General features: G+C 34.8%; 1 protein-coding gene and 1 long non-coding RNA gene across 3 annotated transcripts; both read left to right on the top strand.

Annotated features, from left to right (window-relative positions):
- Positions 1–1,839: 1,839 nt before the first annotated feature.
- Positions 1,840–5,014, top strand: LOC149497026 (uncharacterized). The gene is made up of 2 exons (XR_016320675.1): positions 1,840–2,488; positions 4,709–5,014. It is a non-coding gene; the product is annotated as an uncharacterized LOC149497026 (long non-coding RNA).
- A 5,834-nt stretch (positions 5,015–10,848) lies between these two features.
- LOC105636149 (UTP--glucose-1-phosphate uridylyltransferase) lies at positions 10,849–17,438 on the top strand. 2 transcript variants are annotated; one of them, XM_012219334.4, is made up of 22 exons: positions 10,849–11,124; positions 11,281–11,365; positions 11,483–11,530; positions 11,622–11,713; positions 11,828–11,918; positions 12,005–12,065; positions 12,153–12,230; positions 12,317–12,367; positions 12,450–12,523; positions 13,521–13,593; positions 13,703–13,760; positions 13,889–13,935; positions 14,022–14,087; positions 14,718–14,750; positions 14,989–15,041; positions 15,156–15,231; positions 15,333–15,389; positions 15,488–15,571; positions 15,654–15,752; positions 15,838–15,942; positions 16,947–17,018; positions 17,105–17,438. In XM_012219334.4, exons 2-22 carry the CDS (start codon positions 11,301–11,303, stop codon positions 17,129–17,131), a joined length of 1,410 nt encoding a protein of 469 aa, XP_012074724.1. In that variant the 5' UTR covers positions 10,849–11,124; positions 11,281–11,300; the 3' UTR covers positions 17,132–17,438. The 2 variants fall into 2 exon arrangements, with proteins under 2 accessions (XP_012074724.1, XP_012074723.1); XM_012219333.3 differs by having other exon boundaries at positions 10,850–11,124; positions 11,276–11,365.
- The last annotated feature ends 9,074 nt before the right edge of the window (positions 17,439–26,512 follow it).

The raw sequence follows: 26,512 nt of genomic DNA, 5'->3' as shown, positions 1-26,512 counted from the left end.
TTTGAGTTCGTTAAATGCTTATGCCCTTCGGTCTAATTTTTTCACTTTTTCCGTTAAATATCTTATAAAAAGACAAATTTATCCTCATCTTCTACATCTCTCAACCCTCTCCGTCTTCCGTCTCAATAAAAAAAAAAAAAAAAAGTAGTGTGGAGGACCATATACTGTGTCCAAGCAAAGTCCCCTTTCACCATTATCATTACCATAAACTTCAAATCCTCAACAGACACCTTCTATACAATTTGCAGACTGCAAAAAAATTCGTCTTATTTTCCAAGAAAAAAAATAATTTGTGAAATTCCACAATCCATAAATGGAAAGAAGATTTCCTTAGGCAAATCTATTCAAGACCAGTTCATTGCAGAGGATGCGATTTTCACCCGACCTTTTTTCAGCTAATTTGTTAAAACTGTGATTTTGAGAAGAAGATCTAGAAAATAATTTTCTTGAAGAGGATTGCTTTTGTTGCCTATTCAGAGCACAAGCAATCTCCATGCGAAGTTCTCCATTTTTGCAAAATTCATTAATCATTTATACTTCAGACTCCCACTTTTTATGGGCTCTATTTACACGCCTTTGTTGAAAAATCCATTTTTATTCTATTAATATTTTGATTAATTGCTTCGGCCATCTAGACAGTGTGAATTTTGGGTGCTCTCTAATGGCCATCTAGACAGCGTAGGTAGGTATGCAGCCGCTCTTTTTTTTTTAGATCAAAGGGAGATGGAAGAGAGAGGGGGGTTGAGATGTAGAAGATGATGACAATTTTGTCTTTTCCTAGAATATTTAGTGGAAAAAGTGAAAAAATTAGACGGAAGGGCATAAGTTTTTAACGGGCTCAAAATTTAGGGACAAAATAGTGTATTTCCAAAATCTTGAGGGTACTTTGGTTAATTTTGGCAAAATATAAAGACAAAATTATAATTTTTCTTACATATTATTATTATTCTGAAAATTAAATAGGACAGACTGGTTCGACTAGTTTAATTGGGAACTGAACTTTGGTCTAGTCAAGGTTGGATGATAAAACTGACAATTTCAAAAAACTGGTCTAAACCAGTCAAAACCAAAAAAAAAAAATTAGTGAATCGAATCGATAATTAGTATGGTTCAATTTAAATTTTAGAATTTTTCAAAATATGAGACTCTTTAAAATCTAGGCCTCTTAAAAATTGGGCTACCAATTTTTTTCTTTTGGGCCTCTTTATTTCTAAACCTAAAGTCTTAATTTGTTAATTAAAACAATTAAATTGCCCAACCTTAATGCTAAATGTGAAAAATATTATTTTTTATGGTAATTAATTAGTTTTTTTTATTTAGTATTAAATTTAGTTATTTTTTATTCTTTTTGTTTAAAATTATTTACTAATTTTTTTTTGTTTTTGTTTTGTAAAAGCCAAATTAGAGACTTTTTTTTATTTGATATCAAAGTTTTTTTTAATTGTATTTAATAAATAGATTTAAAAATATTATATATTAAAAATTCAGTTGAACTGTATTGAATATAGTTGAATCTTTCGGTTCAATGAACCTCTATCTTCACCGATTTACTGATCGTTTTGGTTCTCAAAACACTACATATTATAATTGTTACCCACCATACTTAATGATATTATCTGTGATTGTAATACTATCTATTAATATTTTAGTATAATTAATAATAACTGCTATTATTATTATTACAAAAAAATGCCATGTAAAGTAGTATCACTATGATTATTTATATTTAATAATATAGTACTATATATGAAACGACCCGAAAATTTAATTTCGTAGAATTTTCATTTAAAAACTAAATTTTTATTTCAACCAATGAGATTATACCAGCTAGTATTTTATTATTGCTAAACTGGATCCGTAAACCAATTCGATTTTTCAAAAACCAAGCGAAAAACTCGAAAACCAAGCAAATTGAGCCAAATCATAGAATTAGACCAAACCGGTTCGAACCGAACCGGAATGGTCTAGAAGCTTTAGAATTCTCCTTTCTTTTCTTTTCTTTTTTTCTTTTCTTCTTCTTCCAGCAGCGTCGACCCACCCTCGCCCTTCTCCTCCTCTCGTTTTTCCGATCACCAGAGACTAGCGCCTCCTCGCCGCGCCTCCTTGCCGTGCCGCCGCCTCACCTTAGCTCCGGCCTCTCTTCCTCTCTTCCTCTCTTTCTCTCTTCATTTATGGCTGACGCAGCAACCGCAGAAGACTCGATCGGGAAATCGCGTAGTCACTCCTCGATCTTCCGGCGACTCCAGCTCTCTTCGGTCGACTCCAGCTTCGTCTCGTTGACGGCGAAGTTCCTATACCTCGCTCTCTTCCCTTTCCGGCTAGCGCAGCAAGCTAGCAGATGCGCGATCTGGCTTGCGATCGCCGCTCATCCTCCATTGTTGTCTCCTCCAGTCAAGCTATTGCTGGCAGCAGTGGGTTTTGGCCTTGAAGTTCACTTCCGGTCACTTTAATCGGAAAATCTCAATCTTTCAGTGCCTTTTTCAGCTGGGTAAGTCGAATTTCACCCTTCTTTAATACATTTAATGAATTCTTTGAACAAGGGTATAGGATTTGATGCATAAATCAAGTTGGGTAGAGTTTAAACCCCTAAATTAGCTACTATTTAAGTGTAAATAATTAGAAGCTTTGATTTTACTATTTTAAATTGAATTATAAACTGACTTTCCATATAGAAATGGTTAGGTTATTTCTTCTATTATAAATTTTTATGAAAAGTTGAGCATTCGTTAGATTCCCAGTAGCCAGTTAGCCATGTTTGATTTTCTTTATCATTTTATCGAACTATAAATTGAAGTCTTACCTATATGAATCAATTATTTAGTTTACAGCAGATTTTGGCGAAAGAAGTTAGAAACTTTGGATGGCAGCTACCATTTCAGCTTTTCCCTTAGTTTTTGCTTTGATATGAATTATATGTTGTTGTTAAGTTTAAATTTTGATGGGAAATGAGTTAGTTTGTTTACTATATATAAGTTTAAGTCAAGTAGAAGCTATTTCTCTTGGTGGGCAGCAGCTATTTCAGGTAACGGGTGCCCTTTTAAATATACTAACGTAGAAATATATATATATATATATATATATATATATATATATATTTATGTTGGTTATTATTGGTTATTGCTTGTTAGCCTTATTCTTATTAAATGAATGGTTTGATTGTAGACCTTGCCATAATTAGAACTTATATTTCTATGCCAAGACAAAGGAAATTTATAAAGCCTATGTTTAGGAGTGAATCAAGTTACTTAGTAGATATATATGTTTGAATATATATATATATATATATATATATATATATATATATATATATATTTATTTATTTAGGTTAGCATTGATTTTTAGTGGCTAGTTTGGAATTTAACTTATCGATGTAAGTTTTATTTATAAAGTGTACATTTATTTGATAATTAGTTAGAGGACAATTAATAAAATCATTGGAACATGTTGGAGGTTATTATAATTTGTAGATTTATTTAGTGAACGTTGACATACTTGTACTGAAAGGAGGATGAGACTTAAATTGTTGATTGCCCGACGGATGGGCTGTGTGCATTGATTGATAATTATATATAATATTGTGATATTTGAGCAGGTAGATAGTCCAATTTTTAGGGGAGGTGCTGTCAAAATTTCGATAGAACTTAGACTAGTTTTAAGTAATGACACAATTAATAAGTCTATTTAGATTAATTCTATAACTTAATAAATATTAAATAGAGTGCTCTAACTATTTAATTATTTTCATTATTATTCATCGAATTATTCAATTATTTATTTATTTCCATTATTATAATTTATTTAATTGTTTGTTTATTCTTAATATTATTTATTTATTTATTATCTTTATTATTCATTTAATTATTTAAGTATTTAATTATTTTCATTGTTATTGTTTATTATTATCATTTATTTTATTGTTGTTGTTTATTGTTAATGGTATTTATTTAATTATTTAATTGCATTTGAGAATGGATGTCTAATTGTGCATTGCATTACGATGTTCAACTGATCAATATGTCTGCATTTGAATGCAATGTTTGATTAATTGTGTTGTGAAAATGCTATGCTTTGTTTGTGTGGAATTGGGATGAAGTGGACCACCATGGGTTTGTGAGGACGATCTGTAATATGGATCCTGTTATAATATGATACTTGACCGTCGGCCGGGAAAATGGGAGATCGGCGCCCCCTTGTGCACCTGATGATATGGATTATATGAGAATTCACAGGATGGCTTCTTGTTGTTGCGCACCTGATAATCTAGATTTGATTGTAGCCCGCAGGGTGGCCTCCTGTTGTGAGCACTTGATGATCTAGATTGGATGGAGACCACCGGGTTGCCTCCTGTTGGTATGGAAAAGAAAAGAGAGAATGGAAAAACAATGAGAGGACTGGTCAGTGAGGATTAGACCAGTTGGCCGTATGGGGGATCGGCTCCCTGGTGCACATGTATGAGAGGGCGAGCCATGTGTGAGGACGGCTCGTTGGGGTTTCAGGTGGTGCCACTGACTAATTTCCACGTGATGTGATTATATGAAGATGTTTATGATTGTGAGTGCTAGTGATATGCCATTTGTGTGACTGGCTGCGTGAGCATATAACTAGTCGGATGACTAGATTGATATGTTTACATATTTGTGTGACTGCGTGTGTTGTGCAATAATTATTACTCTTTAGAAAACTCACATGTCTTGTTTAAATTTTTCAGGAAGTAAGTTTCTCTTTAATTCGGTTAAACTATGTTCCTTCGTCGCAGAGCTGGAAAAAAAATTTTCCTAGACCAATAAATATTTTGCTATGTATCTAGATGTATAAAAATCTATGTATATCTATTAGTTAGTGACTCCGCAGTTGTAAAATTTGTATACAATTAGTCGTGTATTAACATAGACAATATATTTATGTGAGCCCATATTAAATGTGGTGTATTGTTAATTGGGCCCAAACTGTGGAATGTTGTAGCTAATAAATTGGGCCGAGATTTAATAAAATCTTGAGATTTATTTCCTATAAACATGGGATGAATGTTTAATATTATATTGAGATAATAATTTTTTTTGTGTTTCAGGCTTACTACGGGCCTCGGGGGCCTTAAACTTACCTGGGCCCTAGTGCCGGTCCGGCCCACGGAAACGGGTCGTGACAATATATCATAATATCAAAATTACAATTAAAAATTATAATAGTTATTTCAATTCTTATTTTACATTCATCTTTATATAATTAATAATATCAATTATTTATTTATAAGAGTTTATATAATGAACTATATATGAAAATATTAATCACTAAAATCATAATTTGTAGTAAAATTAATATACTTAAAAATATTAATCATAATATAATTAATTTATCTAAACTAAATTATTATATTCATATTAATATTAATTAAAAATAATCAAGTATTAGATTTTTTATATGAAATGATATAATTTTATTAAATTAGTTAAAATATAAATAAGCATGATTAAAAATAAATAAATATAGTTGATTGTACGTGAACATGATAATGATATATTATCTAATCATAGCTTTTATAAATTACAAAATTATATTATAATTAAATATATTTATTAATATAATAATTTTTGAGATAATTATTACAAAATTAATACATTTATAAAAAATAGTAAGTATATAATAAATTTTAAACGAGCCTGTTCACGAGCCTATTAAACGAGCTTGTTCAGCGAGCTAGTTCACGAACCTATTCGACGAGCCTCCTAAATGATACAATTCACGAGCCTTACTAACCTGAATTACCTCATACTCAAGCTTGGTTTGTTTATTTCAATAATTTTTTTTCAAGTTTGGTTCGTTTAGAAACCGAACTTGAAATGAGCCGAACTTTTATTGGGCCAAACCTCAAATAGTTTACTAACAATGTAGTTTGTTTATAATCCTACTTGCTATGGGTATTTCATGCAAATTAAGAATGATGGAAATTCAAAGAAGATGAGATATTAGTGTACCAACCTCTTTAGCTTCACTATCTATTTTCAAAAGCTCAAAATTTCACTTTAATAACTATTTCCCTTTCTCTCTTTTAGATCCTTCTCTTTGCTCTTCCAAGGAAAATCAAATAAAAGTAAATAAAAATGCAAGCTAGCCCATAATACGTGTGAAATGCATGATAGAACCTCCCCCAAGTCACTTTCAATATACCTCAAGTTTAGACCTCCACGATTACTATTTAACATATTCTTCAAGCTTTTAAACTTCAAGATTATAGCCAAAGTCTCACTTCTAATCCATGAGTAAAGTTTTGGAAATGCCAAACTTTTGTTCTTTGATGAAGAAGAGGAGCTTGTAAGGAGTTCAGCTAAAGATGAAGAAATCTCATAATAAACATTAGGTGGTTTATTTATTTATTTATTTATTAACTCTTTAGTTCAAATGAAATGCTAGGATTACTTATGCACTATTCAATCCAATGGCTATAATCAGTTTTTAAAAATTTTCTTATTTATGCTTTTAACCACTAAAATCTTTAACCCATTTCAATCAAACTTTAAATTAACTTTCATAAATTACACTATTCCCCATCTCTACACTCAATATTACTATTATCCCCCTCTCAGGTACTATTCATCTTTTCTAATAATTTTATCTAAGTTTATACCCCGATTTAAAAAAGTGGGTTTGATGTTATCTACATCAACTTATTATAAACTTAAGTCATAAATAATACGCTGTTATTGAGGATATATCCAGCAATTATAAACAACAAGTTGTTGCTGAAAACCAATAACTATAAATAGCAAGTTGTTACTGAAAACGTAATCAGTAACTATAAATAATAAATTGTTTATTGAGTTGTAATAATAACAAAATAATAAGTCACCATATAAAACATTTATGATCATAATTCAGAGTTATTAATAAAAACGCATAATCTAATAATATTACGAATAATACTATTCACGGGCCGGAAAAATACTGGTCATTTCTTGGTGATACTATTCGTATTCCAAAAAATGCTTCTATTCATGACTCGAAATTTCTGGGCATTACAATGAGTGATTGAAGCTCTGTGTGACATCCTACTGAGTCGAGTCATTGCATAGAGTCGAGTTGAGTCAGGCTGAACCAAACCCGGTTGGGGTAGAATGGGATTATTAGTGGATTTATTTGCATAAAACAAAAGATCAAAGTATAAGGATTAGGACTTGCTTGCATTCAAATATAAAGCTTGGGTATTAAGTTGTAACCTTTTGACAATTGAGGTACCATTTGGTAATTTTCACATAAAATTCATTGATATTTTGATGGCCTACCCGTGCTTACCATTTCACTTTCCCATTTTCATCTTTATCTTCATCTTCTTCATCTCCTTCCTTTACCTTACTTTCCCTACCTTTCTCCATCCATTTTCATGGTAGTTAAGCATTAAGTCAACCTCTATTTTATCCAAGTAAGTAGAATTTCTTGAAGCTCTATGTTATTCAACCTCTAATTTAGTTATATTGTAGATAAGTCATAAGAATTCTTATGTATAGGAGAAGTGAGCTCAAAGGTAGCAGAAAAAGGAAGCTAAGAAGAGCTCAAGCTTTTTGGAGAGAAGGTTTGATATCTCTTGTCATTTACCACTTTCTTTGCATGAGAACTTGTGTGGTGTGTTGATAATGAGACAATATGTTGCTTACTGTTGAGTGAGAGGACTGGAAATGGTGAGAAAGCATGGGATGAAATGAATAAATGAAGTAGATATTGAGTTTATGCTGAAACAGGTTTTGCTGGAAAATTTACCAGTAACTTCCCCTTAATTTTGACCCTATTTAACGATGGAATTAGGAAGTGGCATAGAAGAGTTATTTGTTCCTCTATGTGTTAGCTTTCCATGGGTTTTTGAATCACCCAAATCGGAGTTATAGATTGAGAGATATGACCAAAATAGTACAGACTGCGCAGGCTGGAAAACACGACGCGCGCTCGCAAATTTCATTGCGCGCTCGCGAATTGTGCCTGTAAACTCTCTGACTCTCATTTTGCGCTTCTCGCGCTCGCGAATTTTATTGCGCGCTCGTGAATTTGGCCTGTAAACTCTCTAACCCTCTTGTGTGCTTCTCGCACTCGCGACTTTGCTTGGTGCGCTCGCGAATTGTGTTCTGATGCTCTTTTGGACCTCATTTTTTATGCAATTGTATTCCTTTGCTCAACTTGTATGCCTCCAATCATTTTAAAATAAAAAGACAACATGAGAACATGTATCAAAACAACATGCAAGCATGCAAATGATGTGAAACCAAGTAAACAATATGGTTTATGAAGTTATGAAGATGTAAATATGCTTTTGTTTTATACTATTAACATACCGATATTATGCTCCATTGAGGTTAGGGAGAAACCACGTAGATAAGGCTATGTCGCGACATAGGATAGCAGATCTGCACCCCATACAGTTTGGTACTCCAGCTACAGGCCGTTGAGTGGATATGATTATATATGGACCATAGCAGCCAAGTCATACAGTATTCATCCAGTTTCATACAGTTTTTCTTATCACTTTGGTTTCACTATAATCTTATGGAGCCATACAGATATCTTGAATAAACATTGCATGAGTCATACAGCATAATAAACAGCAAGAATGAAAATCAAAGTATAATGAAAGTATCATGATATGTGTGCTTCATGTTTAGTTATTCATATGTGTTTACATGGTTATTTCTACATATGTATGTGCTTACTTGTTTCTTTATATGTTGAGATATCCACTGAGCTTTATTTGCTCAGCGAGTTACTTGTTTAACTCGTAGGTTTCGGGACTGGACCGTAGAGAGTCAGCTTACAACTGCTGGAGTTTATCTGTGGAAGACTCAGTCTTCAAGGTAGCTACTCATTTTGATATTTTGGTTTTGTTTATCCTTATCATGGCATGTACAAGGCACACAGTTGGGCCCATTTCAGTTTGGACACTAGTATCATGTCTTGTAAATCTTAAGTACAGTATTAATATAAACAGCATCAGCATGATATAATAGTCAGTATACATTATGATTCAGCATGACAGGACATAAAGTCAACCAGTTTGTAGCGTCTCGATTCGGTTCATTCGGGTTAACGGGTGGACCGGAAAGGAATGTTACACTCTGAGTTGTTCATCCACATAGGGGTCAATAGCGCAAGCTATTGAGGTTTTAAATTGTTTGCCCGTATAGGGCTTGGTAGCGCGAGCTATTGGGGTTCTTAAATTATTCACCATATAAGGTTGGGTAGGGTGAGTTATTGATGTGATCTACCAAGGTCTTGAATTATTCACCCATGTAGGGTTCATTAGAGTGAGTGCTTGAGTATCTAAACTGTTCACATATATAGTGCTAAGTAGGGTGAGCCATTGAAGCTCTAAGCTCTCAGTAAGGTGAGCTATTAAGGCCTTTAAATTGTTCACCATATATGGTCCATTAGGGCGAGTTATTAAGGCTTTAAGCTATTCACCCATATAGGGCTAGGTATTGTGAGCCACTAAGGTTTGAGTTGTTACTTTTGTATGGCTCAGTTGCCCAACTGAGCCTCTTGAATTATTCAACTACATAGGGCTCCTTAAAGCAAGCAATTGATTGAATGAGCTATTCACCCACATAATTCTAAGTAGCGTGAGCAACTGAGGTCCTGAGTTATTTACCCTCATAGGGTTCAATAGGGGAATTAGGGCTCTTGAATGTTCACCTAAATGGGGCTAGGTAGGGCGAGCTGTTAAGGATCCGAGTTATTCATCCGTGTAGGGTTTGTTATGGCACGTCATTGAGGCTTGAATGTTCACCAATGTAGGGCTATTTAGGATAAGCCATTAATGCTCTAAGGTGTTTGACTTTATAAGACTAAGTAGCGGGAGTTACTAAGGCTCTTGAATTGTTCACCCACATAAGGCTCAATGGGGCAATCCATTGATGTTCTAAGTTGTTCACCTGCATAAGACTAGTAGGGCGAGACTAAGGTCTTTAGTTGTTTACCACAAAAACGAGATAGGGTGAGCTACTAAGGCTTTAAGTTATTCACCCCTATAAGCTAGATAGTGCAAACTAAAATAAAACATGGCACGTATATAATTCTTGTGCCTTTGATCATTTTGTAGATTTTAAGTTGCCGAAATGCCTCTTTCCCTTTTGCTTATCCAAACTTAAGGTAAAGTTATTCCTTTTTTTTTTTTAAAAAAAAAAAACTATATTGGCATGGTAGTGAGTGATGGAGGCTTAGGTTCTGCAATGGAAGCCTAAAGTTTGGACTAATGCACCATTAGAGCAAATGATAAGAGCTCGATTAATAATAGAGGATTGAAGTAAGTAATAAAGGCTTATAATTTGGTTATTCGCCTCAAAGCGAGTGCAATAGGCTCGGGCTGAGCGGTAGAGACTTCATACGAGTTGTAAAAGCTCGACACAACCAAAGCCTAATGCCTTAATGTAAGTGAAAAAGGCTCGTGATGAGCAATAGAGGCTCAAAGTTGGGCTTTATACCTTAATGCGAGCAACATAGGCTTGCAGCGAGCAACAAAATTGAAGTTTAAAGTTTAGCTTTATGATATAAGCTATAGTGGCTCATGGTGGCAAAAGGTTTAACATATATGAGAAAATTTAATTCTCTTTTTAAACTGCGAATCAAATCAACACTAAGGTTTAATTTAGTTTGAATTTTTGATGATTAGATTTTAAAATTTTTTTCGCTGCCATTTAGGATTGGTTTGATTACCGCTTCAAACCAAACCCAATAAACTCACGAACAACCCTTAAAAAAAAAAAAAAAAAAGTGCTAAATTTAAATAAATTTAGCTTATAAAATATAGAAGTTTAATAAGAAAACGGAAACATAAAGGATTTTAGTTACCGAGGCATATCCCCTGATAGCAAAAGAAAACAAGCGACGCGTCGACCTTTGCGTAAAATAAGCGCCACTCCCTCCTTTTCTTTACCTTCCTTTCCTTTTCTATGGGCTAAGCGTTATACTCGTCTTCGCATATTCCCTCTCTCTCGCACTGACACATCCAAGCTTTCTTTTATAAGATCCCCAACGATCCATTCCCTGACCATACCTGTTTCTCATCGCTACGATCCCATCTCCATTTTTGTCCCTTACTACCACCGTTCACATTTTCTATTTCAAATAATAATCTCTCTGTTATTCCAGGTACACATATATAATATCACCTTTTATTTATTTATTTATTTTTACTATGTCATATCACCCCGTCCCTCCGTATATGTAAGCATTTGATATTTTCATTTCATTATCGTTCCATGTCAATACTGTATCACCTTCTCCTCTGTTTGTTTCCTAGATCAGAGCTTTATTACTAATCAGCAATGGCTGCTGCCACGGATAAGCTTACTCCTCTTAAGTCTGCTGTGGCTGGACTCAATCAAATCAGGTATTTAATTCTTTGATTTTGTTGATTTTAGGTTTGTGGGTTGTCTTGTTATTGTATTGGGTTTTGTTAGTTTTCCATGTTGTTGGATTGGATCTAATTTTGATTTTGGTTTTGCAGTGAGAATGAGAAAAATGGATTTATTAGCCTCGTTGCTCGCTATCTCAGGTAATTCAAATTCATTTGATCTCAGATTGAATGATTTAGATTTGTCATGTTATTGATTGTTTTTTTCCTTTGAAATTGTGGGTTAAATTAGCGGGGAAGCACAGCACGTGGACTGGAGCAAGATTCAAACACCAACTGATGAAGTAGTGGTTCCTTATGACACTTTGGCGCCTGTTCCTGATGGTAGTCATCTTTATCATAACCAAATATCTTGATTATGGTTTCTTTCAATTCTATGGTTTCTTTCTTTTATTTTTTTTCAAATAAGATGACCAGGAGTCATTTGGGTTGTTGCAGATCCAGCAGAGACTAAGAAGCTTTTGGACAAACTTGTCGTTTTGAAGCTTAATGGAGGATTGGGGACAACAATGGGCTGCACGGGACCCAAGTATTGCATCTTTGTCCAATTTGTTGTATTTTTTTTTTGTTATTTATATTTAATTTAATCATGTAATTTTCTTTCTGGGTGGTCAGGTCCGTCATTGAAGTTCGTAATGGATTGACATTCCTTGACCTTATTGTCATCCAGATTGAGGTTATGGTTTTTCTTTAGCTTTGACTTTGGTTTTGCCTTTCTCGTTTGTTCCATCTTTGCCTGCAACTGACTTTGTGGCTACTGTAGCATCTCAATTCCAAATATGGATGCAATGTTCCTTTGCTTCTAATGAACTCCTTCAACACTCATGACGATACTCAGAAGGTGCCTCATTTTGATCTTTAATTCAATTCTTGTCAATTATTTTATTAGATGTAACCCTTAAATTAACTAACCCTTGTTCAATTTAGATTATAGAGAAGTACTCAAAGTCAAACGTTGAGATTCACACTTTCAACCAGGTGTGGAAAATTACTGCTTGGTCCTGATACTGATAATATAGAAAGTATGGATTCATGATTTTTCCTTTTGGGTTCCATGCAGAGCCAGTATCCTCGTATAGTTGTTGAAGATTTTACTCCCTTGCCATGCAAAGGACAGACGGGCAAGGATGGATGGTATAATTCATTTATTTTGATCGTTTCGAATATGAATTTATATAATCTGCAACTTCATGATATTTGATTTTACTGTTTTGTGAACATATAATAGTTGTGCATTGTATCGGATGCTTTATATGGCAAATTTTGTGTAAAACCTGTTCAATGAATGAAGTGATGTATCTGTCTTGTTTTTCGAATATGTTAACCATCTAGTTTTCTGTTCCCCCACCCCACCAATCCGGCATTCTTTTAAAACCCAAAAAAGGATCAGTTTTGCCTTCATCAATCTTTCTAATAAAGGTTAGATACCTTCTAGTGTTCCTTTTCTAACTTCCACGTTATTAGACTCCATGAACTCCTAGAATCTAATTCGACCTTTCACTGTTAGTTTTTGGTGGAGACATGCCTGTTATACGTACTTTGTCTTTAGCACTCCTGTTTGGGCAGCTGTCGGAAAATAGCACTTTGTTAGAGGGTTTTAAAGTTTGTTTTTGAGGTGATTCTCATACAAACCAGTTATAAAAGCCACAAACTAGCTAAAAAGCACTACAAAATTACTTTTTTCTCAACATCATCTAAAAGGGTGGTTTTCTCAACATCATCAAAATTGTTTCAAGAACAACAATGCTAAATAGGCTCTAATAAGCTTACTGATGATTGTAGCATAGCTTAATGTGTGGAGCACCAGCTGTTGAAAACATAGCTCCTTGCTAATAATATGTTGAATCTTACTTTCAACATCTCTGTTACTTAAGCTATTTGCCGTTACGTATTAACTTCTGATGACTCCTAAACAACATGTAACTTTGACCAATGAGGCAGTTGGGAGAATTGCTTGAAATATAGCATTGAATTCAAAAACACCTGAGGTATGAGGGGGATAGTGCAAGACTTGATGTATTGAAGAATTTTGTAGTAAAAATTTTTGATCATCAATATATTGTTAATTGTGCTGAAAAGTTCCTTTCAATGGCATTCTTTTTGAGCTCAAGGTTTTCTTGTCCATGTGAAGGTATCCTCCTGGACATGGTGATGTGTTCCCATCCTTGAAGAATAGTGGCAAACTTGATACTTTGCTATCGCAGGTTTGTGCTTCGGTGCAGTTTTTTATATGGCCCTTGTGATGATATGAAGTTCATTTCCTCAATCGTACTGATTTTTTTTATTTTCTCTATTTCCTTCTCCTCTTTGCAGGGCAAAGAGTACGTGTTTGTTGCCAATTCAGATAACCTTGGTGCTATTGTTGATTTGAGTATCCTGATTTTGTATCTCATTGTGCTATCAGTTTATGGCCTTTAGTTTTCTTGTTTACTTGTGTTAAAGATGAACATGCTTGGATTTTAAGTCTTCTAGAAAATTTACCTTGACTAATTGCTACAGAAATCCTAAGTCATCTGATCAGAAACAAGAATGAATACTGCATGGAGGTAAACAAAAATGAAAAACAAGAATGCAGTTGTTAATTGCATTTATGGTTTTTAAGTTTTGTTCTCTTATATTTCGCCTTTTGCAGGTGACACCCAAAACCCTAGCTGATGTAAAGGGTGGTACTCTCATCTCTTACGAAGGGAAGGTTCAGGTATATAATCCTTATGCTGGTCCTTGTTTTTTCTACGGATGTGGCAAAAGGGGATATATATTCCTTAAAGATTCCCTCTCAGAAATTTTACTAGTGGGCAACTTAAATAAATGTTATATTGACATAAGGCCATTTAGTAATTTTACTGTTTTTTCTATATTATAATGTAGCCTTGATGGACATATTTGGGTTTGCAGTTGAATTAGAATATTCTTTATATGAGAACCTAGCATGCCCAACTGTGTGATTTTAAATCTCATTCTATATGTCAATGCAAAAAGTAATTACAATGAAGTATGTAAGTAATATATGTAGCAGGCATATTTGCCTTTTGACAGCAATTTTATAATGCATCTCTGAAAATCAGATCATGGTATATTATGCAGTATTTATCAGATAATGGTGTCAGAATACTGCCTTACTGTTCAAGGTTCTTGATATTTCAACTTCATATTCTTGATTTGATGAATGCCCTAGCAATTCTTATCACTCACCCCATACCCCACCCTTGCTTTAACTAAAGCCATTCCCACTCCTTTTCTTTCTCCTTCCACACTGTCTCTGGAGAAGAAGAGGAAGAAACTAGCAGTGACGTTGACTAATTTTGTTTTCCTTGAACCTGTGATGCAGCTATTGGAGATTGCACAAGTCCCTGATGAACATGTAAGCACAATACAATCCTATATCTGTAGTTGTTTTTTCCTTTTCAAGTTTACTTCTCTATCTTTAGAATGAAGATCTAGCCATGCCTTCAGTCAGAATATCCACTATAGCCTGTGGTTATAGGCAAGTCAAAGTGGCACATTTGAGAAAAGGGAGTGCGTTGACCTCAACAGGGATTTTATAGTGTTCTTTTTAGAGTATGTTTTACAAGTTTATGGATCAACTTTGTTTCAAACAGGTTAATGAATTCAAGTCAATAGAGAAGTTCAAAATTTTCAATACAAACAATTTGTAAGTTAATTTTACCACCTGTGTAACAATACCGTGATGGTTTATTTTTATTATTATTTTTTTTGAGATAAAAGCCTTGATGGTTGGAGTACTAAAAGTATAATACAAAAACAGGTGGGTGAACTTGTCAGCAATTAAACGGCTTGTAGAATCCGACGCACTAAAGATGGAGATAATTCCTAACCCAAAGGTATTTCAGTCTCATTCACCCCTCCGTATTTACTGTTATTGATGCTTTATTTTATTGTTTCAGATGGTGAAATTGTTGATCATATAGATACTGTTTTTCAGGAAGTAGATGGAGTTAAAGTTCTTCAGCTAGAAACTGCCGCTGGTGCAGCTATTAGGGTACACTTTTTTTTTTTAAAAAAGAATTTTAAGTTTTGAAGCTATGCTATTATCCTTTTCTTTTGTTAATATGATTGTTTCAATCTCCTGTCAATCAGTTTTTTGATCATGCAATTGGTATCAATGTTCCTCGATCTCGTTTCCTTCCAGTGAAGGCAACTTCAGATTTGCTTCTTGTCCAGGTTGTCTTTTTTCCTATAATTGTTTTGAAGGCTTAGCTAAGATTTGAGACATGTGTAACTCATCTTGTTGGCTATTTGGCAGTCTGATCTTTACACCTTGGAGGATGGCTTTGTTATCAGAAATAAAGCTAGAAAGAATCCTGCAAATCCTTCTATTGAGCTGGGTCCAGAATTTAAGAAGGTGAAGAGTTGTTTTGATATTTGGTACTCTAACAGAAGTTTAATTTGTTAATTGTAAATACTTATTTATTGCTTGTTCTTGAAAGGTTGCCAACTTCTTGAGTCGATTTAAGTCTATCCCTAGCATCATTGAGCTTGATAGCCTTAAGGTGACGGGTGATGTATGGTTCGGTGCTGGTATCACTCTCAAGGTATAATATACACCTTTGTTGCTTTTAATTTTCCCCATCTTTGACCATTAATTAACTCAACAGTAGACACACCCATATACAGTGGAGAGCCAAAAATTTTTAGAGCCCCCCTTTTTTATTTGTTTAGATTTTTTTTTTTCATTTTTTTAAGTCTACTTGAAAAAATAAATAGATTTTGGGTTGTGAAAATCAAAATGCCCACTAAAGTACTAAAAAAAGAGTTCCATACTAAAACATCTTTTATATCATAAAAAAAAAATATTGTAAAAAATAAATTTTTTCTTTCGTCATAATTTTATTTATCTTTCAAAAGTTTGGTTGAAAGAAAAATTACACAAACTCTAAGAATGAAAACATAAATAATTTTTTAATATTTGATATCTGTTCGTATTCTTTGTAATTTTTACTTTAATAAATTAAATTAAAAATATACAACAAGCATATTTGAATGTTGATATGAAAATAAATATTTATTTTCAAACTATTGAGCTTTGTCTCATTGATGTTCAAGGTATGTGATTCAACCCGACTAGAAAAATAAAAATATTTATAACTAATGAATAATAGCTAAAATAAAAATTAAATGCATCGTAGAAAATAATTTTGGCCCCCCAATAAAAATTTTTGAAGTATATGCTCACATGAAATTTTAGAACTAGTAAATAAAAGATTCATTCTCATTTCTAGGGTGTTTGGCTACATACAACAGGAAGGAATAGGAATAAGAAATCTGAAGATATTATTTTTATTACTTTGTTAATTTGACAGGGTTAGGCGTTAGAAATTAGGAAGGAACCTCTGTTCCAAGTGCCTAGCTATTGATTCAGTTGTCCGCTCTTACATGTGCAGATGTTTCTGCGAATTTCTATGAAAATATCATTGGGAGCCATGCCTAGCTCGTCTCACACTAGTTTTCAGAACTTGTTAAATTTACTAGTCCTGTATTATTGACCTTGCACCTTTTGTATGCGGGCATTTGACGGGCACTTTTTCAACTGTTGTAGGGAAAAGTGACTATAGCAGCAAAACCTGGTGTAAAACTGGAAATACCAGATGGAGCTGTAATTGAGAACAAGGTAAGATATTACAATCTGGTGAATATTTTCATATAACTAATGCATTTTTTTTTTTAATTCGATCGCTGTTTTTGGTTTTCCAACAGGAAATCAATGGCCCTGAAGACCTGTAAGAAGTTTGCCGGATTTGAAATGCCCCTGCAGAGTTCCTTTGCCATCTTTCAGCACCTATGCATTTTGATAGGAGAATAAGAGAGTGCTTTTGTTTGTTGTATCTGAATTCGGAATGTCTTGGTTACCACAAACCACTTTTTTGTTCATAGAAGCAATCTTTGATAAGAGTGTAAAACTACTCACGAGTGTGATGATGATTGTAATGTGAAGAAAACTTATGCCCCAATTTCTGTGACAATTACTCTTGGGTTTTTCCTAAATGTGCCAGAATTGGCGAGATTAGTAAATTATATTTCGATTTCTTCCTTTTCTTTGGCTTTCTTATTGCAGCTCTCATTGGTAATGCCCGGTTTTGGAATGTCATTTAAGTGGTTCGTTTTGATCAAATCCATCAGTCATTTAAATTGTCGTTAGTACCAGGTTTTGGAAAAGTTAAGAGACTTTTCAATAATGTCTAGAAGTTTTCGGTTAATGTCGGATTTATTTTGAAAAACAGAACAAAAAAGAACAATTAAAAACTAGAGAATTGTCAAGTAATTGTCTTCTAGTTGGTTTTCTCAAGTCTTCCAGAAGATGTGTAGAGTAGGGTGAAAGGTAACCATTTGGTGAACAATATTCAAAGAAGAGGATTATATCAGTATAATCAACATGTTGAATTGATAAATTTCATATTGAGTGTAATTTATTGTCTTGATTTTAGTTCTAGTTTTTACCAATTAAGAAACAAATCAAATCAAATTATAGTCTTTTACTAACATGTAGATGACAACAAGTTTGTATTGATGCATAATTGTTACAACCAGTCACTTTGGGCCGGATTGACACTAGAATCTGGGTGGCTTAAGGCCGCAAAGGACCATAGTATGCTTATGAAACAAAAATCATTTCCACATTATACAAGCATTAACTTTTGGCCTAATACATCATTTGCCTCTGACTTGTGAAACAAAAATCATGTGATTCCCTTTACTTTGAAAATGAGCTCGTGGCCCTCTAAAGTTGTAAATTTACTACTATTAAACACTCATCCAAGAAAACGAAAATGTTTGAATTTCAAACGCGCTAATGTGTAAAAAAAGAAATGCTGACTTGTGAAAAATACAATAAAAAAGATCTATTTTTCTTTTTCCTTTTTTTTATAGACTTACTTTATCCATGGTGGACGACCAACGCCACAAATTCATTGTCTTGCTTCTTCATCATCGATGTTCTTCTCTAAAACTAAGGTCTAGAACACTGTATGTTTAGGACATGAAAAGAATGTGGAAACTACTCGTGTCCAATTCACTAATCAAAACTCTAGGCATTTATTCATGTAAGAAGAATTCATTTAGAAAATATAAGCATCACTTGGAAATTAAAAAGAAAATTAATAGGAAAAGAAAGCATCACTTGGAGATCATAATATCCATGAATGGGCAATCAAGTTATCTAACACTATTCACAGTTCATAATTCATCTTAGAAGCTAGTCTCCATTTCTCGGCTTTTGCCATTTGACAGATGGTTTTTTGGAATCCTCAAGGCATCTAAAAAGAAAACTTTGCATAAGAATTCTTGTTGAGGGATTTAGATTCGTGATGCTGGTTACTGTTTAATTTCCAATTCCAACTTATTAACCTATCCTCGATCAAAGTTATAGATCCACATTAATGTTCGAATCTAATGATGGCACTACTGCTAACTTTAATAATAATAATAATAATATTACTTATAATACTTAATGCCCCTTATTTACTTAATTGATTTTGGTTCCTAATATGTACTTTGCGGAAAATCCGACAACATTTTTCCTATAAAAGAGTAACTGCCTGTTCAAGAGTCAAGGAAAATTCAATACAAATACAAATAGCCCATCCCATGAGATTTAATTAGCAAAGCCCTTCCCCCATCATTAATTCATACATTCATCTTATCTTTATCATTCGCTAATCAACCATGTCACAAATATGCACATCTAATATACATATAGATACATCACTTATCCATAAGCTTAATCGAAGTTACAATATACATTTTAGCCAAAACTAAATCACAATCTCACAGCTTTCGAAAAAAAAAAAACAATCACAATCTCACAATTTGAATTATCTAATTTTTTTAAAAAATTTAACTTCTAGAATTTAAAACATCAAGTAATATGATAATGAATGACAAACTATGTAGCAAACTATATTTTATTGAATTCCTATTCATTTTACTTATAACGATTCGTATTAACTAATTTAATTCAGAATTTGTTACGAGTTCATTGTATGAGAAAAAAAAATAAAAATTATTATTTTTTATAACCACATAACCAGCTTATTGATATTGTCATTTATCCATTTTCTTTTTTGAATGAAAAGATGGTTCAAGTATTATTAGCTTCCATCAAAACTACATTATGAATAAAAGGTGGGTAGCTCATAGACCACTCCATTGAATCAGTCTTAGAACCAGCAGCCGTAGCTAATAGATATGCTACTTGGTTCGTTGATCTCGTGACAAAAGGGAGACAAAGAAGAGAACTCGCCATAGAGAGTTTTGCAATCAGCAATAATTGAGCCAACATAAGAAAAATCCTGTGGTTGGAGTTTAAAGCCTAGATGGCCAGCAAGCTATCACTTTCAATAATGACCGGGACACGCTGGTATCGAAGCTTAAGCCAGTTGGGGGCCTCTCTAATACCAAGCACCTCTGCCATTAGAACTCCTGCCACCCTGCCTAACGTTTGCATTCTGCCACCAACATAGTGGCCATAACTGTCTTGAATAAGCCACCCAACACCCGCCATACCATCCGATGGTCGGTAGCTAGCTATCACGTACCACTACCGAAGCAGAACCAGTGGCCCCATTTGTAGCTTGCCAAGCATGAAGAAAATACGTGCTTTCGAACCAGACTAAAAGAGTCAGCAAGCTTCTGTTCCCAAACAAGAGAATTGCGTGCATTCCACAATTCCAAGGCAATAACACAAGCTTCCTCCAACTGGGCTGTACTACATCAGTTTCACTAATCTGAGTACATATTGGACAAAACAATGGAACATTCATATGTCTAGCCCTTAACACACCAAAAATTGGTAACACATTAAAAAGAGCCCTCCATAGGAAATTTTTTATTTTTGGGGGAATATTTATGTAGTGGGGTCCCTCCGACGTGTGGGACCCACACACATCTGAAAAGAAAAAAAAAAATGAAACAAACACGTTTTTATTGTTGGTCAAAGAAAGAAAACAAAAGAAGAAGAGATTCAAACATGTGGGATCCACACACGTTTCAATGAAGAAAATAGGAAGGAAAAATGGACGCGTGATTAACGCATCCATTCGGTGGACGCGTTAATGACGCATCCCCTTCTCCTATTTATAAGAGAAGGATTTTCCTAAACTATGTACAAAAACATAAAACGAAAAGATCTACACAGTTAAGTGTAAAAAATTTTAGGAAAGGGTTCCTAAAATTGGAAAAGAGAGAAAATAGTGAGGATTGTAATTTTGGAGTGTTTTTGGGAAACACTTAGAGTACCATTATTTTTGTAATTTCTTTTGTACCTACTATTTTTAGTGGAAGAATTATTTGGAGTTTTTGTCCCGTGGACGTAGCCCATAACAGTTGAAGGGTGAACCACGTAAATCTCGGGGTCCTTATTTTTCATCTGGCATTTACGGTAATTATTTAATTTTTACTGTGGTTATTATTTCTGGTGGATTCAATCGTCAATATCCAATACGTAATTATTGGAGCATTTTTCTGCGGGCCCTACTCGGGATAAGTTATAATCCCAACAACTGGTATCAGAGCTTTTGGTTGGTAAATTCTATCAGTTTCTACAAAATTACTATTCACGTGAATAGTAAATTTCGACAGCAACATATTCCAGGATTATCGTCGTTTATTCCGTTCTGGACAGCTATAAAAGCCGATAAAATGAAATTTAGAAAGACCTGATATATATTCATCATGACATTTAAGAAATTGCGACTGTAACTCAAGAGGGACCATATAGGTCTATCCTTCCACAACAAAGCTATCCCACCAGTCATGCCCTCAGGGTCAACAATAAATAAACCCTCAAACCCCAGTTTGCGCTTGATACAATCTTTCTAAAATGAATTTAGAAAGACTTGATATATTCATCGTGACGTCTAAGAAATTGCGACTGTAACTCAAGAGGGAACATATAGGTCTATCCTTCCACAGCAGAGCTATCCCACCACTCATGCCCTCAGGGTCAACAATAAATAAACCCTTAAACCCCAGTTTGCGCTTGATACGATCCATTTGAACAAAACCCACTTTTGTCTCCATCAGAAAAACCAGAATGGGCCTCTTTAGCTGAACCAATTCTAGTAATTCAGAAACTGTCCGTGACTTCCCAAGCCCACGACAATTCCAAGATAGTGAACTCATAATGATTGGCGAGTTTGGTAACCAGAACCCTCCCCATGTCCATTTTTTGGCTCAAGACCATCCTGTGGGTCAATAACGGCAGTTGACACACCAGGATTCTGACGTTTCCCCTTTAGATCTATAATAGCTAAACTACCATCATCATGATCACCTTCTAGATTCTCTACATCCATAAGCTCCTTCCCGCTGATGTCACTTCCCATTTGTGCCTTCCCCTTAACAGTTGCCACCATAATATCTACCTTTATATCCCCTTTATCCAGCATGTGATTTACAGCAGATCCCATAACATTAGGATTTTGGAAAGAAGGCTAACTACCACACTTATCCACTCTTGCCCCTCCGTACTCAGCCTTCCCACCATGTGGTGACCACCGTGCTCCGGCCTGGTTAACATTTCAGCTATTAGCCTTCATCCAAGTGTTGGGATTATAACTTATCCCGAGTGGGACCCGCGGAAAAATACCGGTGGTAATAAAATTACTATTACCACATATAGCTCTAATAATTAAGTATTGAATATTGACGATCGAATCCACCAGAAATAATAATCACGGTAAAAATTAAATAATTACTGTAAATGCCAAATGAAAAATAAGAACACCGAGATTTACGTAGTTCACCCTTCAACTGTTATGAGCTACGTCCACGGGACAAAAACTCCGAATAATTCTTCTACTAAAAATAGTAGGTACAAAAGAGATTACAAAATAGTGGCACTTTAAGTGTTTCCCAAAAACACCCCAAAAATTACAATCCTCACTATTTTCTCTCTTTCCCAATTTTAGGAACCATTTCCTAAAATTTTCTACACCTAATAGTGTATATTGCTTCTATGTTTTTGTTCGCCTTAATGAAGGAAAACCTTCTCCTTTTTATAGGAGAAGGTGACGCGGTGGACGCGTTAATTACGCGTCCACTTTTCCCTTTTTTTTTCTTTCTTTGTTTGGCACCGTCCTTTGAATAACAAAATAAACGTGCTTTTTTTCTTTTCTTCGTTAAAACTTTGTGTGTGGGTCCACAACACCACACATCTTCTTCTTCTTTTTTTTCCCTTCAAACTTGTGTGGGTCCCACATGTTGGAGGAACCCCACAACAATTCTCCCCCTCCCGACTACATGGTGGGACTCTCCATTCCTGCCGCTTTGACACACTGTTCTAACTTCTCCTTCGGAACGACCTTTGTTAATATATCCGCAGCATTTCTGTTTGTGTGGATCTTTCGCAATTGGAACTGCTTCTCTTCAATGGCAAGTCTAAGCCAATGATATCTTACATCAATGTGCTTCGTTCGTGCATGATACATAGTATTTTTGCTCAAGTCTAATGCACTTTGACTATCACAATAAACTATATATTCTTCCTGCTGCACACTCAATTCTTGAAAGAATCGCTTTAACCAAAGCATTTCCTTTCCTGCTTCCGTTGCTGCAACGTACTCTGCTTCAGTCGTTGATAATGAAACACATTTCTGTAATCTTGACTGCCATGAATTAGCTCCCCCTGAGAATGTAAATAGGTATCTTGATGTAGATTTTCTTTCATCAAGATCACCGGCCATATCTGCATCTGTGTAACCAACAAGTGCAGCCTTTTCACCTCCAAAAGTTAAACATAACTTTGAAGTTCCTCTCAGGTATCTGAAAATCCACTTCACTGCTTCCCAATGTGTCTTCTGGGGATTTGATAGAAATCGGCTCACAACGCCAACTGCATGAGTAATATCTGGTCTTGTACACACCATTGCGTACATCAAACTTTCGACTGCTGAAGAATATGGAACATTTGACATATCTCCTTTTTCCTTCTCTGTTGATGGGTAGGATTTCTTACTCAACTTGAAGTGAGCGGCAAGCAGAGTGCTAACTGGTTTAGCATTCTTCATATTGAACCTCTCTAGAACTCATTCAATATATTTTTCCTGTGATAACCATAACCTGCAGGACCTTCTGTCTCGAATAATCTCCATTCCGAGAATTCGCCTTGCCGATCCCAAATCCTTCATGTCAAATGCTTTTGACTAATCACTCTTTAACCTGCTAATCATGTGTGCATCTGGTCCAACGATTAGCATATCATCAACATATAAGAGAAGGATGATAAATTTACCATCAGGGAATTTCTAGACATATACACAAGGATCTGCATCTGTCCTTTTGTATCCTTGATTCACCATGAAAGAATCAAACTTTTTATACCATTGTCGCGGTGCTTGTTTCAACCCGTACAAGCTCTTCTTCAAGCGACAAACCATGTCCTCTTTTCCCTTAACCTTCAATCCTTCTGGTTGTTCCATATGGATTTCTTCTTCTAGATCCCCATGCAAAAATGCGGTCTTTACATCAAGCTGGTCTAACTCAAGATTCAAACTGGCTACTAGACCTAGCACCACTCGAATAGAACTCATTTTCATAACTGGTGAAAAAATCTCAACAAAGTCAATACCTTTCTTTTGAGTAAAGCCTTTGACGACCAATCGAGCTTTGTATCTCACTAGGTTGCCATCATCTTTCTTCAGTTTGTACACCCATTTGTTCTTGAGTGTTCTCTTCCCTTTTGGAAGTTTCACCAGCTCATATGTGTCATTCTTTTTCAAAGAATTCATCTCTTCTTGCATGGCCTTTGTCCAGCAATCTCTGTCTTTGCAAGATTGCACATCTTGGAAGCTCTCTGGCTCCCCCTCATCAATAATCAAAATGTAATCAGAACTACGGTACCTTGTAGATGGTTGGCGTTCTCTGTTTGACCTTCTTAACTGAGGTTCAACTGCTTCTGGTGGAATGGGGTTCTCTGGCTCCCCCTGCTCAACACCCTCTACATCACTGTTATCATCTACAATTGTTTCTTGATCCCCTACGACTGGCTCTTCTTCCAGAGAACTTGGGGATCTTTTTCATTTCTCACATGGTTGTACAGGCTAGCATCTATCCATTGGCATATTGTACCCAAGGTCTGCTTTTTTAATTTCTCCCACTTCCTTTCTTTCATTTCTTCCGGCTTTGCACTGTCACCTTCAATTGGATCGTACAGATCTTTGCAATTGAGGTAGTCCTCCATTCTGGATTTCCACATTGAATAATTCGAATCTGTCAATTTGATCATTGCCCCGTCGTTAGCCATGTCGAATTCTAAATCTGACAAAAATTTACTATTCACGAATTTACTATTCACGTGAATAGTAACTTTGTAGAAAATTGACAGAATTTACCAACCAAAGGCTCTAATACCAGTTGTTGGGATTATAACTTATCCCGAGTAGGGCCCGCGGAAAAATACGGTGGTAATAAAATTACTATTACCACATATACCTCCAATAATTAAGTATTGAATATTGACGATCGAATCCACCAGAAATAATAATCACGGTAAAAATTAAATAATTACCGTAAATGCCAGATGAAAAATAAGAACACCGAGATTTACGTGGTTCACCCTTCAACTGTTATGGGCTACGTCCACAGGACAAAAACTCCGAATAATTCTTCTACTAAAAATAGTAGGTACAAAAGAGATTACAAAATAGTGGCACTCTAAGTGTTTCCCAAAAACACCCCAAAATTACAATCCTCACTATTTTCTCTCTTTCCCAATTTTAGAAACCCTTTCCTAAAATTTTCTACACCTAATAGTGTATATTGCTTCTATGTTTTTGTTCGCCTTAATGAAGGAAAACCTTCTCCTTTTTATAGGAGAAGGTGACGCGGTGGACGCGTTAATCACGCGTCCACTTTTCCCTTTTTTTCTTTCTTTCTTTGTTTGGCACCGTCCTTTGAATAACAAAATAAACGTGCTTTTTTTCTTTTCTTCGTTCAAACTTTGTGTGTGGGTCCACAACACCACACGTCTTCTTCTTCTTCTTTTTTTTCTTTCAAACTTGTGTGGGTCCCACATGTTGGAGGGACCCCACAACACCAAGAGCCACAGGCAAGCTGCTGCTTAGTAATTCCAGGCATCAAAAACAGTTTTCAGCAATGCCAATCCGAACGCCTAATCAGTCCACAGAAGAAACAAAAAGCAGACAGCCTCTCATATTTGAATGTGATCCAATGCCAATCCCCCTTAATCTTCTTAATTTTCATCCCTTGTTTCAGCGGCCTTCACACATCCATTCGAACTCGAATTCGCATGTACTCCCTCCATATCCAGGAGAAATTTTTAGGATCCGCCATTAGAAACTCTCCCACATAATTCCCAATATCTCGAGCGATTCGTTCCATCATGAATCCAAGTGGAGATCATGAACCTGAATCCAGATGTCCACTGTAGTGAGCTCAACTCTCTTTGGGTTCTCCCCCCGTTCCACCACTTTCATAAGAATGAGATTTTGAGCAAAGTTCCAAGGTCCTCCGTTCACAACACGATCTTTATCTATCAGATGGAAGAACTGGAATAAGAAAGCATTATTACAAAGTTCCTTAACCGTCAAACCTATAATACTAGTCGCCAAATCTGAGTCATGGTATCCTTAAAAACACAAGTATTAATTGGCTTATCCATTAACAATTGGCCAACAACATACCAATTCATTGGAAACATGATAATTAGGGAATTTTTAATTGATTATTAATTTTGACTTCTATGTTTTTAATTCATTGGAGGCCCAATTAGCCAAAATAACAGTTCATGCTATACAATAGAGGTAATCCTCTCATTTTACTTACTAAATTAGTGAAAACAACTGTAGTTGAGAAGACTCAAACTCGAAACAAATTCTTGATCTCAACACAAATTCTTGCTCCAACATTATAAAAATTATAAAAATGTAGACAATAACATATAAGAGGTAAATATTAAACAATACTTCATATTATACCAAAATAATTATTGAATATAAACAATGAGTAAATAACTACTCGACAAAGCTTCAAAAAAAAAAAAAAAAAATTGTATTACAAATGCAACAACATATTTGATGTATCTAAAAAAACAAAAAGAAAAGAATTATTTTTGATAAATAAGAAAAGAATTATTTGAAATCCATATAA

This window comes from Jatropha curcas, chromosome 4, assembly GCF_041381405.1.
Source record: "Jatropha curcas cultivar XTBG-Jc1 chromosome 4, XTBG_Jcur_1.0, whole genome shotgun sequence".
Taxonomy (NCBI): Eukaryota; Viridiplantae; Streptophyta; class Magnoliopsida; order Malpighiales; family Euphorbiaceae; genus Jatropha; species Jatropha curcas.
Note: the sequence above shows the minus strand (reverse complement) of the source record. Positions and strands in the feature narration are given on the sequence as shown.